A 16,110-nucleotide genomic window follows, 5' to 3' on the forward strand; every position below is an offset into this window, starting at 1 on the left:
TGGACGGAGAAAGAACGGGACATAGACACGTGAATATCTGAGTACGCGTGCGTGTGCATGCGTGCGTGTGTGTGTGATTTGCTGCTGATGCGCTGATCATATATCAACCTGCCCTCGAGGACCGAGTTTGCCCACCTCTGACCTAAACTGTACCTAATGATCTGTCTGTTGTCCCAACAGAACATATGAACCTCCTGTTGATAAAGTACATCGTCCCTTTGTGCACGATGATCCTCGTGATGCTGTCTTTATTGTTCTACTGGTTGCGCATGTAAGTCTGAAAACCAAAAGTGGACCTTTTTGGAAAACCACATCACACTTACAATGTCTTTGTTAGTGTTACTTCCAACTGAGGTCAACTCTAACCTGAATCCTACATGCTAAACCTCCCTTCCCAAATACACACCATGCATTCAAAGTGTTTTCTCACACACGCAGGAAGAGTACAAATTCAGAAAGAATACGCCCAAATCATCACACAATATTTAAAAAATGAAAAACAATAGAAAATGCTAGCTTGGACACCTGGTGTACATACCTTTATGTTTTATTTCATGAACTATTTACAAGTTTTTCGTTTTTAAAATATTGCATGATTGAATTTGGCATATTCTTTTTTGAATCACCCTGTAGAACCCTGCGGAAGAGAATACGGAAGAGAAATCAGGACGCGCAGGCCTCGGGAAACATCTCGGGCGAGGCCGGGACCAGCGAGTTGAGCACAGATAACAGGAACAACTTGGCCAAGGTTGAGACCAGCGAGTTGAGCACAGATAACAGAAAACAGGAACGTCTTGGCCAATGTCCGGACCAGCGAGTTGAGCACAGATAACAGGAACATATTGGGTGATGTCTGGACCGGCGAGTTGAGCACAGATAACAGGAACATCTTGGCCAAGGTTGAGACCAACGAGTTGAGCACAGATAACAGGAATATCTTGGGTGATGTCCAGACCAGCGTGTTGAGCACAGAAAACAGGAACGTCTTGGCCAATGTCCGGACCAGCGAGTTGAGCACAGATAACAGGAACATATTGGGTGATGTCTGGACCAGCGAGTTGAGCACAGATATCAGGAACATCTTGGCCAAGGCTGAGACCAGCGAGTTGAGCACAGATAACAGGAACATCTTGGCCAAGGTTGAAACCAACGAGTTGAGCACAGATAACAGGAATATCTTGGGTGATGTCCAGACCAGCGTGTTGAGCACAGAAAACAGGAACGTCTTGGCCAATGTCCGGACCAGCGAGTTGAGCACAGATAACAGGAACGTCTTGGCCAATGTCCGGACCAGCGAGTTGAGCACAGATAACAGGAACATATTGGGTGATGTCTGGACCAGCGAGTTGAGCACAGATATCAGGAACATCTTGGCCAAGGCTGAGACCAGCGAGTTGAGCACAGATAACAGGAACATCTTGGGCAATTATTGACTTCTCAAACTGACCTCTCACTTTGCTGCTTTGCGAACATACTGCCACAGTTTCATGAACCAGTGGTGCCTTGCCATTCAAAACACTCGTGTCTCTTTGACACAAATGAATGAAATTGCCATTAATACGTTCCAGCCCCTCAAAATACCCAAAATGTTTGTAACTTGTTTCTTTACAACAAAAATAGCACTAAAATAATATGGTAAAAATGTCATTAAATAGAATGTAAAGAATAACTAGTAGAAGGCCGTTGTTTTTCGCAAGGTTGATTATACCACAACAGATGCTAGTTTTGTTAGCATGTCTAATGCTTTTACTCTCCGAGCTCAAAGCTAACTATGCACATAACAAAAAGTCTGCTAAGCAGCTTTTTATGTGGTCTCGGTGAACTTAAACTGGGAGTGGCAATACACATCTTGAAGCAAGCACTTAGCTTTCTTTTTTGAATAATTTTATAGGACATTTTGGTGCAGATCTGGATAAGGGAGGGAGAAAGAGAGAGAGAGAGAGCAAAGTTGGCGGGCAAAATCTGCTCTAAAATGTAAAGGTATTTTTCCCAGGTACCTAAAAATTTCAATATAATAAAATGGGGAAATCTATTTTTTTTTGTTACCACATTTTGATTAAAATGTATTTTTTTTGTAAGACTCAACCAATGGTTAAAAATGTGTAAATGCTGTTAACATTTTAAGTTTTTAAATGTTTTTCTAAAAATCTATTCTAAATATGAATAAAATTGTTTGGAACTGATCTGGATGAACATGTGGACACAGACGGACGACAGTTTTTTTTTCATATGCAGCTTTATACCAACACTTAAATATTAATAAATAAAATAAACTGCTCATCTTCTAAAATAATTTGTGACTTAAGGACCACTTACAGAGGAGAACCCCCCAGGAGACATTAAAGGTTGTAGTAATAAACTCATATTTTAAAAATAAAAATAAAGTCATAATCTTTACATGATTTTATTTTTATTTTTTGGGGATACAAAGTGGTAATCAAACGAGAATAAAGTCCCGCTTTATCATGACAATATTGTAATTTTACTACAGTACATTCAAGTCTAAAGTTTAACAATGGAAGAAAGTCAAATTTGTGTGAATTTAAAAAGTCAGCTTTATCCTCGTGATATTATACTGGAACATCTGGCTTCTAAAAATAGCAAAATACTTTTTACGGAAGTGAGACTTTATTGCTGTAATGATATCTTGTCATGTGATAATGAGACACAATCATGTCCGAGCTTTTAATTGTTTATTGGCCCATAGATATGAGTGCCATGGACATAAATTCAGTAGTTCACAACCAATAATTGTCAAGCGCACAAATAAAACAAAAACAAAAATGTTTACGCACGTTTAAATATTTAAATAACACTTCTAGAGTAAAACAAAAACACATTTAAATACGTTGGAAGAATCTACTCAAAACGTCCCTTTGTACGGCAGGAGCTTTCATTGCAATTCTCCACATGGCCAGTATACGGCGCTGTGGCCCCAACAGAAGAGAAAATGAACGAACGCCTGACATGGCGGCTATGCGGGCAGCGCCGGGAAAGTTAAGAAACAGTCGTATTGTTCTGATTTTATTGATAGTTGTTGTTTTTTTTACCGGAGCGAGCCGTGCACACGTTTCTCGACAGGACTATTTCTGAAAAGTACACAGTTTTTGTTTTGGTTAGGCAAGAAATTATATTAAAAAATCGTTATGGAAATAATCAAAACGGAGGCGCAAAAAGGAAGCATACTTGCTGTGGCTCAGGAGCACGACCAGATGGACGCCATTATCCTCCACTAAGCACCAACAAGGTAAGTTTGGATAAACCTGAAAACTTTACAGTTTCAAGAGTATTTATATGTAACAATTTTGTATTGTGAAGTAGCCTACTTCTCCGACTATTCTTTTAAATCAATCAAAAATTTTCTGTTACCGTTTCTTTTGCTCTAAATATGACTTTGAAAAAATAAGTGCCGTAAATAAGATTAAAAAGAAGAAGAAGAAGAATATTTAAGAGTACAATAAATTACCCTACTTGGCATTTTGGGTTCAGGGTTTGTGGACCCGCTATTAAGCTGATTCTTAACTATTTTGGTGTACTCTAACTTGTCTTAGTTGAGGTCTAATTCCACTATTGACCACTAAATGCCTTTACACAATTCGTTTTAGACAATTTTGAATAATGGTAAGCAGAAACTTAACAATCACGGGCTAGGCAATGTGTTGAAAACTTAAGTATTAAGTAGTCGCCTGATGTAGTCTTGATTTTAAGCCTGAAGGAGGAGACAGCTGTAGGTCATTTCTTTTGCTATAAAAAAAAAAAGCATGCTTACGGAGTAATGGAATAAATGAATAAGGAATTTTGATATTGCGATGACCTTGAACACAACCACTTCAATATTTCAGTGATGGCTTTCACTCTGCTGTCTCCACAACCGCTTCGCTCGGCACTTCCTGTCCAGAAGGAGCGTCCGCCACCGTTTTCTCCTCTGGTTCCAGTCCCGGTTCCGGTTGCGGCTCCTCGCCTTTGTCGCTTTCAACGTCACGCAGTCGTATCTCCGCATACTCACCCGTGACGGAAGAGAGTCCTCGTATCTCGACGGGGTCGCGGGCCTGTAGTTTGGCCACGTTGACATGGGCGTAGTGCAGCTGCTCGTCATCAAGCGCCGCCTCCTTGGCCAAGTCGTCACTGTTTGCGTAAATGGCGGTGACGTGGGAGGTGTTGCTCTAAAGAACACACTCTTTTTTTAACACTTTGGATTGGTCAATAATTTGTAAAACTAACGAGGCACATGGGGACTGATCAATAGTATTGAATTGATATAAGAAGTTTTCACCCGATGTTAGTAATTTTTAAAACGTGTTTTGCTTTGTTTTCATTAGCAGTATTTTCCAATTGACTAGTTTGTCCCAAGTCTTGGCGAATTTATACTGTAGAATGTTTTTTTGTGTGTGAAACCTTACTATGGATTCAACTTGAATGCATTTAGTTGGCAGACGTTCATTCACGTTGACGTTTTTAAATCCGACCGTGGACTCACCTCATTGGTGACCAAAACATCTCTGCCGTTGTCTGCTTGTCTATCGCTGGGTGGGAAGTTGACTTTGGTTTTCCTGCAGGACAAACGCAACAAAAACATCGAAATCCTCATTTAGGAAATGTGGCCATTTGATAACTCTGTGGTAACGAGGCTTATTGCGGATAACTCTTACACACCGTTTGGTAAGCCTGTTTTTGTCCCTTTTTAATGTTCAGCTCAACAAAGTCAACGTGACCCACATAATGACGACTAAGGCTGTATTTCAAATTTGAAGAAAGAAGTGCCTAAAAACACACTTAGATTTATTTATTTATTTTAATTTCAAATGTATTTAAAAAATATATATATATTTAATCTGTTTAATTTTTTTAAAATATATAATTCATTTAAATTAATGTGTTTAAATGAAAATAATTTCTTTATTTGAAAATTAAGTCTATTTTAAAATTCAAACTCAAATTTCATTAAATGGTTCAAAGAATTGTTTAAAATGTTTCTTTGATTGAATTACTTTTTAAAATTGTATACTTTTATAAATTAAGTAGACTTAAATGTGTTTTTACATTAAAATATATTTCAAATGTATTTTTATATATTTTATTTTAGTTTTAAAATATATAAAACATTAAATTTAAACCACTGATTAGATTTAAATATTAATTAATTTGCGAATTAAATTGAAATGTTGTTACTTAATATAATCAAATGGTATTTTTGTATTCAATTTAATTGATTTTTAAAATATTGTATGCATTTGTTCATGTATTAAATTGAAGCATGTTTTGAAATAAAAATATATATTTTAAATGTTATTGTTTTAAAAATAAACTAAATTACCTTCTTTGTATATATTTTAATGTTGTTTTAATATGTGTTTTATACATGTGTTAAAATATTTGCTTGGAAAAATATATGTGACCTTATTGAGTGACCTATGTGCTCACCTGCAAATGTACAAGAGCAGCAGGAGACTCAAGATCAGCATGGCCATCACTCCCACAGCAGAACCAACCAGAACGGTCACATCTAAAAAGTCCAAACTTGAGTGATGCCTGCAGATCATAGCATCATAATATAGCATAATCATAATCAATCTGAATAAAAGAGACCTGTCTGGGGAGCAAGTGAGGACATATTGAAGGCCATACTGTCAAATCCAAACGGATTGAGGCTGAAGCAAACCAGCGAGGACACTAAATCTTCACTGTCCAGGCGCTGCAGGATGAGGACGCTCCTCCGGGTGGTGCGATCGAGGGCCTCTTCTCTGATGGGTCGCTGGTCCGAATGATTGACGAGCTCCCCGGACAATTCCCAGTACAGGGAGGGCGGCGGATTGGCCTGGCTGTCGCAGGAACATCGTGTTTGGGTTGACACGTCCTGGCAGTGGGAGGATGTCAGGATCTCTGGGACGACTGAAGACAGAAAATGGAAGACTTGCTGTGTTTTTTCTAGAATCATTTTTTGTGGGTCTACTTATGATAGACACGACTACCAAATTAAATTTTGCTGCGTGAAACTGGATTCAGTGGATGAATTTTCAAACAAAAATTGCCAAGGGTGCTACCATGCTGAAATCTTGAAATCAAAATGGAAGACTATCTTTTCTGATATGGCTCCTTGAGACTTTTTTTGTGGGTCTACGTATGATAGACACGACTACTAAATTTAATTTCTCTGCGTGAAACTGGCTTTAGTGGATTAATTTTCAAACAAAAATTGCCAAGGGTGCTACCATGCTGAAATCTTAAAACCAAAATGGAAGACTGCATTTTTTCAGGCATGGCTTCTTGAATTTTTTTTGTGGGTCCATTTATGATAGACACACCTACCAAATTTCATGTTGCTAAGTCAAACTGGCTTCATATCAAAATGAAAAACGTCTGGGGGGGTTTCAGATGTGACTTCTTGAGAAATGTTTGTGGATCTACACATGATAAATGTGCACACCAATTTTATTTTGTGGCTAAGTGAAACTGGCTTTAGGGGCTGAATTTAAATAATATAGAGGGTGCTGCTGAAAAGAAAAGTCTTACTCAAAACAAAATTAAAACTTGCTGTTTGTTTTCAGGCATGGCCTCTTGATATTTTTTTGTGGATCTATAAATGTGAACACCACATTTTTTGTGGCTTAAGTGAAACTGGCTTTGGGGGTTGAATTTAAACAATTTAGAGGGTGCTACCGAGCCACCAAAATGGAAGACTTCCTGTGTCTTTTCAGGCACATCGCCTTTAGACTTTTTGGTGGGACTACTCATGATAGACATGCCTACCAAATTTTCATATCGCTAAAGGAAACTGGCTTTGGGGATGAAAAAAAATGAGGGTGCTACTGAGATGAAAAGTCTTATTTATAACAAAATGAAAAACTTCTGGGGTGTTTTCAGACAATTTCTTTGGAATTTTTTGTAGATCTACACATGATAAACGTGCACACCAATTTTTTTTGTGGCTAAGTGAAACTAGCTTTGGGGGTTGAATTTAAATAATATAGAGGGTTCTGCCGAGCCCAAATTTCTTCTTCCAACCTATGTATTTTCAGACGGGGCTCCTTGAGATTTTATTTTGTGTCTGTCTACTCATGATAAATTGCCTACCAAATTTCATGTTGCTAACTGAAACTGGCTTTGGGGGCCAAAAAATAACCAAAATGGAAGAATTACTGTGTTTTTTCAGGCATGGCTTCTTGAGACTTTTTTTTGGGGGGGGGGGGGTGAATCTGGTCATGATAGACGTGCCTACAAAATTTCACGTTGCTAATGGAACTTGTTACTCACACGTGACATCGATGGCGATGGGCTGTGCTGCCTGGGCCCCGTGGACGTTGACATTTTCACAATAAAACGTGTCCTGTGACAGCTTGGTGACGTTGAAGGTGATTTCCTGTCCTGTGCCAATCAGCGTCCTCTCCCCGGCGTTCACTCGGTACCAGGTGATGTTAGCGGCAGACGGGTTAGCCTTGCTGGCGCAGCTTAAAGTCACGGCGCTGCCGTCGAGTATAGAGCCAGGCGGCGACATGGACACCATCGTGTCCTTAGGAGGATCTGAAACGCAACAGAGTTTGCGCTGTGTGGCAACTGGCAAGTATACCTTTAAGGGGCGTGGCCAAGTCGGTGATGTCTAGGTTGGCCAGTTAGTCTGCGTGTGTGCCGACTTGTGAGTGTTGTCAGTGAGTTTTTGTCAAAAGTGCATGGGCGAGTGCAGCTCTCCTTGCCCTCATACAAGGGCATTGCAGTACCTTAATTGCACAATTATGTATGACTGAAATCGAACGGCAGCGTTTGTGATATTTGTAAACCAAATTATGGCTCGCAAAGCAAAAAAATTAACAATAAAAACTGACCAAATGAATTTGAAATACTTGTAAGTTGGGGCACTTGTAAGTCAAAGTAACACTGTAGCAACATATTTTTTGTATATTTTTGAATACATGACATCGAATTTCGTTCTACTCATTTAATTATGCTAGCAAGTACATTTTGTGTTTATTTCCTTGCTCATAATTTAGAAATTGAGTAATTCATTAATTGTTTAAAACGTTATTTGTCAGTTATTAGTTCCATATTTTGAAATGCCATTTTAAATGGTTAAAAATTATTTTTTAAACTTCTAAAAAATTAAACACTAGTTATAATAATAATTATATAGTTGATAGATATTCTAAATATTTTAAAATCTAAGTTTTTTTTCAAGAAAAATTATTACAATTTTGAAATAGAAATAAACTTTTGAAAAAATAAACACTAGTAATAATAATAATAAATATTATATAGCCTATAGATATTCTAAGTATTTTAAAATATACCTTTTTTCCCATTTTTTTCTTACAATTTTGAATAAAATTATGCTGTGGGCCAAATAATTGAGCAGTATAATTCTTGTGTTTGCAAATTTAACAAAAAAAAAAAGAGATATTCTTGACTCAGATACTGATATTTTTTCTTTTTTTTCTTCAGCTGGAAATGACATCTTTGCAAAGACACACTCGCATAAACAAAACAGACTTAGCAGACAAAGGGCTGTGTGCATCTTGTCACGCATGTGGACAGTAGGCCAGTGTGCCCGCTACAGACACGCTTGTCGAGCTCCATTCAGCGACTGAATGGATCCACAGTGGCCGCTCATTCGTGACGCTAACAGACTTACATTGAACGTCCAGCTGAACAGCAGCAGACGTTTCCTCTCCCAGCACGTTCTTGGCCTTGCAGCGGTACTCGCCGCTGTGTCTGGGCCAGGCGGCGTCCAGGGTCAGGAGGTTGCCGACCTCTAGGTCGTCGCCGCCGTTTATGGACCAGCTGTAGTTGTACACGGGCGGTTTGGCTCGGCTGTGGCACCGCAGGACTAAAGGGGTGCCCTCCAGGACGGTGTCTGACGGCTCCACCACCACCAAGGTGTCCTTGGGAGGGACTGTTCATACAGCAAAAAACACGTCTGATGACCATTATCGCCACCAGGGAGTTTTCTAAAAAAAATATTACAATTACTATAATGCTGTATGACAGCATAATGAAAGTTAGCATGTAAACATTAGAGCTTCTTTAAAATGTGCATCATATGACTGATTGAATTTCAACGTCTATGAAAGCCTTTGATGGGGATGTTGTTCCTCCCAACATGGCGACGGTTAGCTTGGGCTGCTACAACACGCTGGTGTATATTTCGAAGGGATACGTTTTTAATCGTAATTAATTGCACGACTTCATTAGTTAACTCACGATTAATCGCAAATTTTATCTGTTCTAAATGTACAATAAAATATATTTTTTCCAAGTTTCATACTCTCGTTAAAGCTGCAATATGGAACTTTTTCCCCCATAAATATCTTAACAGTAGCCTTTTTATTTGACTATTTATGATTGGAATGTCTTCTAATTGGTAGATTAACACCTTAGCTTCTCACAATGGGTACTCCTACAAGCCTCTGGCCAATAGTTTTCAGACTGGATTCGGGTTAGAATTTCCTGCGCCGTGTCTGCGGATGTGACTTAATGTGTAATTTTTCGTCAGCAGGTGGCAGTAGCGATTCAAAATGGAATATTCTACGTTCAGTAACTTTAACATAAAAGTGTGGGAAAATGTTAAACTAATAGAAATATGGCTTCATCATTTAGTCATTGATACACAAATTTCATAATTATTAATAAAATTGAGTTAAAATTAAGAAATACTGTACTGTAAAAATTTGTGTGATATTGATTTGTGTTGAGGTCATTTTCTGCCACTAGATGGCGTAATTGAATTTGTAAGAGAGTGCATTTTCTTTTCATATTAAGCGCTATTTAACCTTTAACATGAAGTAACTTGTGAAATTCTGCACATTTTTAAAATTGTAAGCTACAACTTGACCCCAGTCTCACAAATATATGCATTATTATTACGTTTATTACTGCTAAATTTCGACGAGGACGCGTCTGCTGCGCTGTGACTGGAATAACCCCAGTACAGGTTTTCCAAGTCATTAATTGCGCGTAAAAAAAAAATTGTGACGTTAAACCCGTGGGCAGTATTTTATTATGAAATGGCTTGGTCAGAACCATCGAAAACCCCAAAACGGGTCACAATACCGCCTTGGCGCTGTAGAGGAACTTTAAATTAACAAAAACTTAATGCACTAATTGTGACACCACTAACACCACCTGTAGTTAGCATAGCAACTGTTAGCATGTTATTGTTTGTGCTAATCTCCTTTAATAGGATATCTGACCACAGGGCTCAGTCTGCCTTTACTCTTTCTTTACTCAGGTAGCCATCTTGTGTTAGCGTACCAACTGTTAGCATGATTTGGTAATTGGTAAATGAACTGCTTTTCACATAGCGCTTTAACGACACGATGTGATGCCCAAAGCGCTTTCCATGTGACACGTCTTTAATAAAATGTTTTACTTAATGAACAAATTTGATTCAAATTGTTTACGAGGGTTAAGGTTGAAAAACAATCTTGTTGGCGAGTGCCGGGCTTCTGGAATTAGCATCATCTTCATCAATATTGCACACATGTAAAACCTTAACACAGCTTTGATCTTCCATGTCTGTCCAATCACACTTTGTGGACTCACATTGAACATCAATGGTGGTGACGGATGAATTTTGTTCTCCGTATGCGTTGCGCACCCTGCAGTAAAAGGTGGGCGCGTCTTCGGTGACACTGATGGTGTATCGCTTCCTAGTTATTCCCAATGACGTCACCTGACCGCTGTCCACTTGATACCACGCGTACGCGCTCACTGAAGGGTTGGCAATGGTGTTGCAGACCAGCGTGACCCACGTGCCTTCTCTCACAGGGCCGGGGTCGCTCACCGTCGTGTTCTTAGGACCATCTGAAGACAACAAATAGACTGGAATACTTTTACTCCAATACATAACTTTTAACCACTCTCATAATATAACGGAGTACAAGTGCTTCATTAGTGTACTTAGAGTTTTCACACATGACTACTTTACTCAGTTTTTTAAATTTGGGGAAATTTAATACATAAATTGACATTTATGTTTAGCTTTCAGGTACTTCTTGCAAGATTGAGTAAATAAAAATCTTCCCCTTTTGAGACTTTTCAATGAGGTAATACACAGTATGCAACTTCCTCCTGTTCTATTGCTACATTCACCACATACGCATGAACACACGCGCACATATGTACTCAAGTACAATGTGACAGAAACATTTTGTAAAGCTTGCACAAAAAAAGATCCTCAACTATAAGGATTCAGACAGGAAACCAGGGAGTGTTCTTCAAAATAAACTGATATTCAAAATTATTAAATTAAACAATTAAAATAAGATACAATGAATGTATATTGTTTTTAAAATAGTTTTGGATGTTTTTCTCTAATTATATTTATAAATTTATAAATTCTTTTTTTTAGACATTTTCTTGAATTTTGAAAATGCGTCTAATTATTCCTTTTTAATTTAATGTATTTGCAAAAAGCAATTTTTAAATAAAATGATTGGGAAAAAAATCTATAATATGAACTAAAAAAAAAAGATTTTTTTCTAGTTTCTAATTCCTTTTTTTTTTTTTTTACAAATTTAATTTACTTTTAGATATATTTATTACCCCGATAAATTCCACTCATCCCAAAACAAAGAGCGTTTGGTTTTTAAATTGTATTTAATTATTTTGGTAGAATTATGACATTCAAAAAATAATCTTGCAATTAGGATTTTAATATTATCGAATGGTGTTTGTGTCATTGGTATTAAAAACAACTCACGCAAAACTTCAAGTATCAACGTGTCTTCTGTGTAGAGCTCAGTGCGTCCCGCTTGCCTCCTGTAGATGGCGCCGCAGGTAATCTTCAGTCTGTTGTGTTGGTAAGTAGCGCTGAAATTCATGACTGTGGTGACCCTTTCTGCCTCCTCTGCTGCCTCTTTGACGTCGCCCAACTGCGGCGTCCACGTCAGGAGTGGCGGCAGCAGTGGGCAAGTAGCTGGTGCCCAGCACTCCAGTGCCAGCGCAGTACCCTCCTCAACCACACCAGTGCGGGGGGTGATAGTGGGTCTGGGTGCCGAGTCTGCAACGTCAGAAGAAGAGAAGGTGGACTCTCGTCATCTCGCCGGTAAGTATGTGCGGAACAGCTGTGTGCAGAATCTCGTCTAATTTGAAACCCTAATGTGAAATCCTAAACCTGACTTGAAACTGTAACCCAAGCTCAAAATCCTGATGTAGGCGGGGACGTGTATCCATATCTCAGGCTTCAAAACGCAAACCTTGACTTAAAACCCTATTTTAAAACCCTCACTTGAAACCCTAATGTAAATGAAATCCTAACCCATGCTTAAAACCCTGATATAAAATTAGCTCAAACTTTTATCTTGAAACCCGAATAGGAAACCCCGTCCCTAACTTGAAACCATACATCGAAATCTCACCCGGAAAATGAAACCCTAACCCAGACTCAAAACTATAATTTAAAACTCTAACATTAGGTTCAAACCCTACAAAACACTAACTTGCAGTATTAAAACCCTAACTTGAAACACCACACACAAACACTTTAAAGTCTCGCCAAGGCTTGAAACTCAAAACATAACCCTGAGTTGACAGCATACTTTGACACTGACCTTGAATATCCAAAAAAACAGACTCGCCAAAGTTGAACTTGAGCCTATTGTCACATTCCAGCCGGAAGTAGTAATATTCTCGGTGGTCTGTGGTGGTCACGTCTTCAAGGATGGTGCTGCAGTCCTTTTCCTGACACAACACGGGAGGGGACAAAAATCACAGACAGACGTCTATAGAGACTAAAATTGTAGGCTATAAATGTGAAAATAAGTATCTAAATAAATACAGTAAAAAGTGACCTACTTGTGAATTATTCCGTACAACATAACCATAATTACAGGTACTCTAATTAATAGTACGTTCGTGGAATAATAATTCATCAGATTAATCCACTCGTTTTCATCGACGACAGGGCGCAGCCATTTTGTTTTGTATTTAAGTGACGTCATTGTGCTCTCCGGTTAGCATTGCGTACGTCACATGACCAAACCCTTGCTAACTTTTCTAACAAACTTTAATGTCTGGTACAGTGATTAAATAACTGCAAAGTCTAATCTTGGAAGCTAACAAATCTAACATTGGTTGCTAGGGTGAAACTAAACGAAAGTAACATTGGAAACTAACTTCAGAAAATCTCATTTTGGAAAACTCACATTGGAAGCTAATGTAGAAGCTAACATTGAAGTAATGTCAGTTAAGTTAACATTGGTCTTACTTATCTCTAACATTAGAATGGTATCACTGAAAATGCAGGATTACGGTAACATTGGAAATTAACTTCTTAGTGTAACGCTGAAAACTTAACACTGAAAGTGAACATTTGGAGGCTAAGGTTTAAAGTGTTGGAAGAAGAGCTAACATTAAAAGCTAAGCTAATGTCATCTTAATTTATACAACATTTTCACAATAGAAGTAATGTCATAAATTAATGTAGGGTTAACGTTAGAGTAACTTTGGAAGCTAATATTGAATGCTAAAAATGTAAGCTAATGTTAAAGGCAACACCGTAACGTTGAAAGCTAACATTGGAAGTTAACTTCAGAATCTATTGGTTGAACTGAACATTGGAGCTAACATCAGAGGCAAACATTGCTCTTCCTTTAGTGCTAACTTGGAAGGTAACGTTGAAAGCTAATTTCCAAAGCTAACACTAGTAGCTAACATTAGAAGTGAAGTTAGGGAACGTAAAAGGCATAATTGAAAGCTAAGATAAGAGGTGACATCGGATGCTATACATATCAAAGAAAATCAAACATTTTAAAATTATAATTAATTTCTTTAGATTTTTTTTTTAAAACATTGCTACACTATAATGTAACAGGTGTAATTAGGCAGCTTAGTGATGGAGTGCTGCCTCCACTAGTGAAAATGTGCTTTTATTACATTGTTTATTTTTCTTCATTCTCTAAGCTAGACTATAGTAGTAGTAGTAGCCCTGGTTGTCGCAGTAATAAAAACTGTACTCGGCATTGGCCCCGCAGTGGAGGAGGTTGACCCCCCACCCCCCCTCTCACTTCTTACCAGTAAGTTCCCAGTGAGACTTCCCTGCAGGAGGCCCAGTGAGGTACTCTCCTCCCTTGTGCGTTTGGAGTCGAACACAGGCGTCCTGGAATAGCCTTGCCTCCAAATGGCGCCGCAGGTGCGGTCCAAGTACCTATCAAAACCCTGAGCCATTGTGAAACTGCAGGGAATACGAACACACGAACCACTGATGCCCTTCACGGTCGACAGTGGAAACATTGTTGCCCATTCCTGACACAGGCTACCTGAAAACAAAATACAAGAAAGAAAGAAAAAAAACTACTAATAATCATGAATACCATTAAAATAATGATAATATTAATCATTCAATAATACATTTGTAAAACATAAATAAATAAATAATAATTAAGAAAAAAATTAATACATTTTGTTTGAATAACTTTCACACTGCACAAACTGCCACAAAAATAACATCTTTGTTTTATTAATTTTATGATGCACTGTTCATTTAAAAATGTCCCAAAACAAGACATTACAGTATTACATCATTTTATATTAAAATATTCTCAATAAATGCCTCTAATCAAAATTGTACTTTTCATTTGAGAACAACTTTTTTTTCAGATGTGAAAATGTATTTTATTTAAAAAAAAAACACACACACACCACATTCATTCTACATAATTTTAATTAAACAATGATGCACTTTTCGTTTGAATTGTTTTTTTATTTCTAAGTAGTAAACACCCTAAGGAATTTTACAAGTAGTACAGAGAACAAATAGATACATATGAATTACATTTTTAATGCTCTTTTCATAAAAATTATCCAAGAAAATAAGTTGAATTGTAATCTCTCATGCACTTTTTGGAATTTTAAAACAACAATGAAAATGAATTATTTATCCGTTCTATTCTCATTGCATGTTTTTAAAAAAACAACAACAACAAAAACATTTTAATAACAAATGACTCACATTCAAGCAGACAGCAGAGTAGAAAAACTTTCACAGGGACGTGGGACATTTTGTTTTTTCTCTCCTTGTAGACAAAAACAAAAATCTTGCAGCGATTCTCTTGAAAACAGATTTTAGGAATAAAAACAACCTTTGAGCGGATGGCGATGCTTGAGCTGAGGACGTCTTAATTCAACTGCTACAATCCATCAACACTGTCACTGTGTGTGTGTGTGTGTGTGTGTGTGTGTGTGTGTGTGTGTGTGTGTGTGTGTGTGTGTGTGTGTGTGTGTGTGTGTGTGTGTGTGTGTGTGTGTGTGTGTGTGTGTGTGTGTGTGTGTGTGTGTGTGTGTGTGTGTGTGTGTGTGTGCGTGCGTGTGCGTGTGTGGGGGGCGGGGGGGTTGCGTGCGTGTGTGTGCGTGTGACTTTACACTAACTGCAATGAGGAAGTGTGCTTATTTGCTTAAAAAAAGAATGTTTTAAAAGGAAGAAAATGTACCTGCAAATATTACCAGGATCTTGTTCCATTCAGATTGTGTCCACACGAACAATTTGCTTTATTCATTTCAAAAGTACTAAAAGGGACTTTTAGTCTTTTAATTTCTGTGTGACAAAGACAGGAAATTGCTTTGTGGTCAAAAACGCTTTTACCGCAATTTGGAAAGCAACGTTCTGAAATTAACTGAAAGCAATGTTGCAATGGCAGAAATTTTAATGGGCGCACAGAGTGCTCGTTTCACATACCACTTACCGTTTTGTCAACAAGTAGTGTGGAGGAAAAGTCAACACACCACTGGTCAAATGAAGGGTGTTTTCAACATTTTTGATGTTAAATCATTTCAAAACTTTTTTCCCACTGTGGATGTGACCTGTTTTGAAAAAGGAAATAAAAATAACTCAAATAATGTGGTTGCAAAAGAGTGCACACCCTCCTAAAATTGGCTTGGCTCCAGCCTGGCCCTTAATGGTGGCATTTTGAGAGAGCAAGTTAATTGTTCATCTACTCACACATACCACCACTAAATTTGCAACCCCAAAAAGTATTTTATTATTTTTGAATATTTTTTGTTACTGACAATTTTCAGCTCATTTATCATTAATATTGTGGAAATGTATTTGCTCTGCAAGTTGATTTCCACTTGTGTGCCCCAAAATTTTGTACGTGTGCCCCTACAGTACTAAAAACCTAACTC

The 16,110-nt window shown here is 37.8% G+C and overlaps 1 protein-coding gene across 2 annotated transcripts; it reads right to left on the minus strand.

Annotated features, from left to right (window-relative positions):
- Window positions 1–2,650: 2,650 nt before the first annotated feature.
- Window positions 2,651–15,139, minus strand: LOC147172707 (B-cell receptor CD22-like). 2 transcript variants are annotated; one of them, XM_086078999.1, is made up of 11 exons: window positions 14,939–15,139; window positions 14,002–14,246; window positions 12,540–12,669; window positions 11,690–11,989; window positions 10,531–10,791; window positions 8,621–8,881; window positions 7,252–7,518; window positions 5,587–5,889; window positions 5,422–5,503; window positions 4,478–4,550; window positions 2,651–4,163 (listed from the first exon to the last, which is right to left on the minus strand). In XM_086078999.1, the coding sequence occupies exons 1-11, from the start codon at window positions 14,985–14,987 to the stop codon at window positions 3,852–3,854; spliced, it is 2,283 nt and encodes a 760-aa protein (XP_085935125.1). In that variant the 5' UTR covers window positions 14,988–15,139; the 3' UTR covers window positions 2,651–3,851. The 2 variants fall into 2 exon arrangements, with proteins under 2 accessions (XP_085935125.1, XP_085935127.1); XM_086079001.1 differs by having other exon boundaries at window positions 3,996–4,125.
- Between the last annotated feature and the right edge of the window lie 971 nt (window positions 15,140–16,110).

Source organism: Leptonotus elevatus, chromosome 6, assembly GCF_054856555.1.
Source record: "Leptonotus elevatus isolate MCC_2025b chromosome 6, RoL_Lele_1.0, whole genome shotgun sequence".
NCBI classification, from domain to species: Eukaryota; Metazoa; Chordata; class Actinopteri; order Syngnathiformes; family Syngnathidae; genus Leptonotus; species Leptonotus elevatus.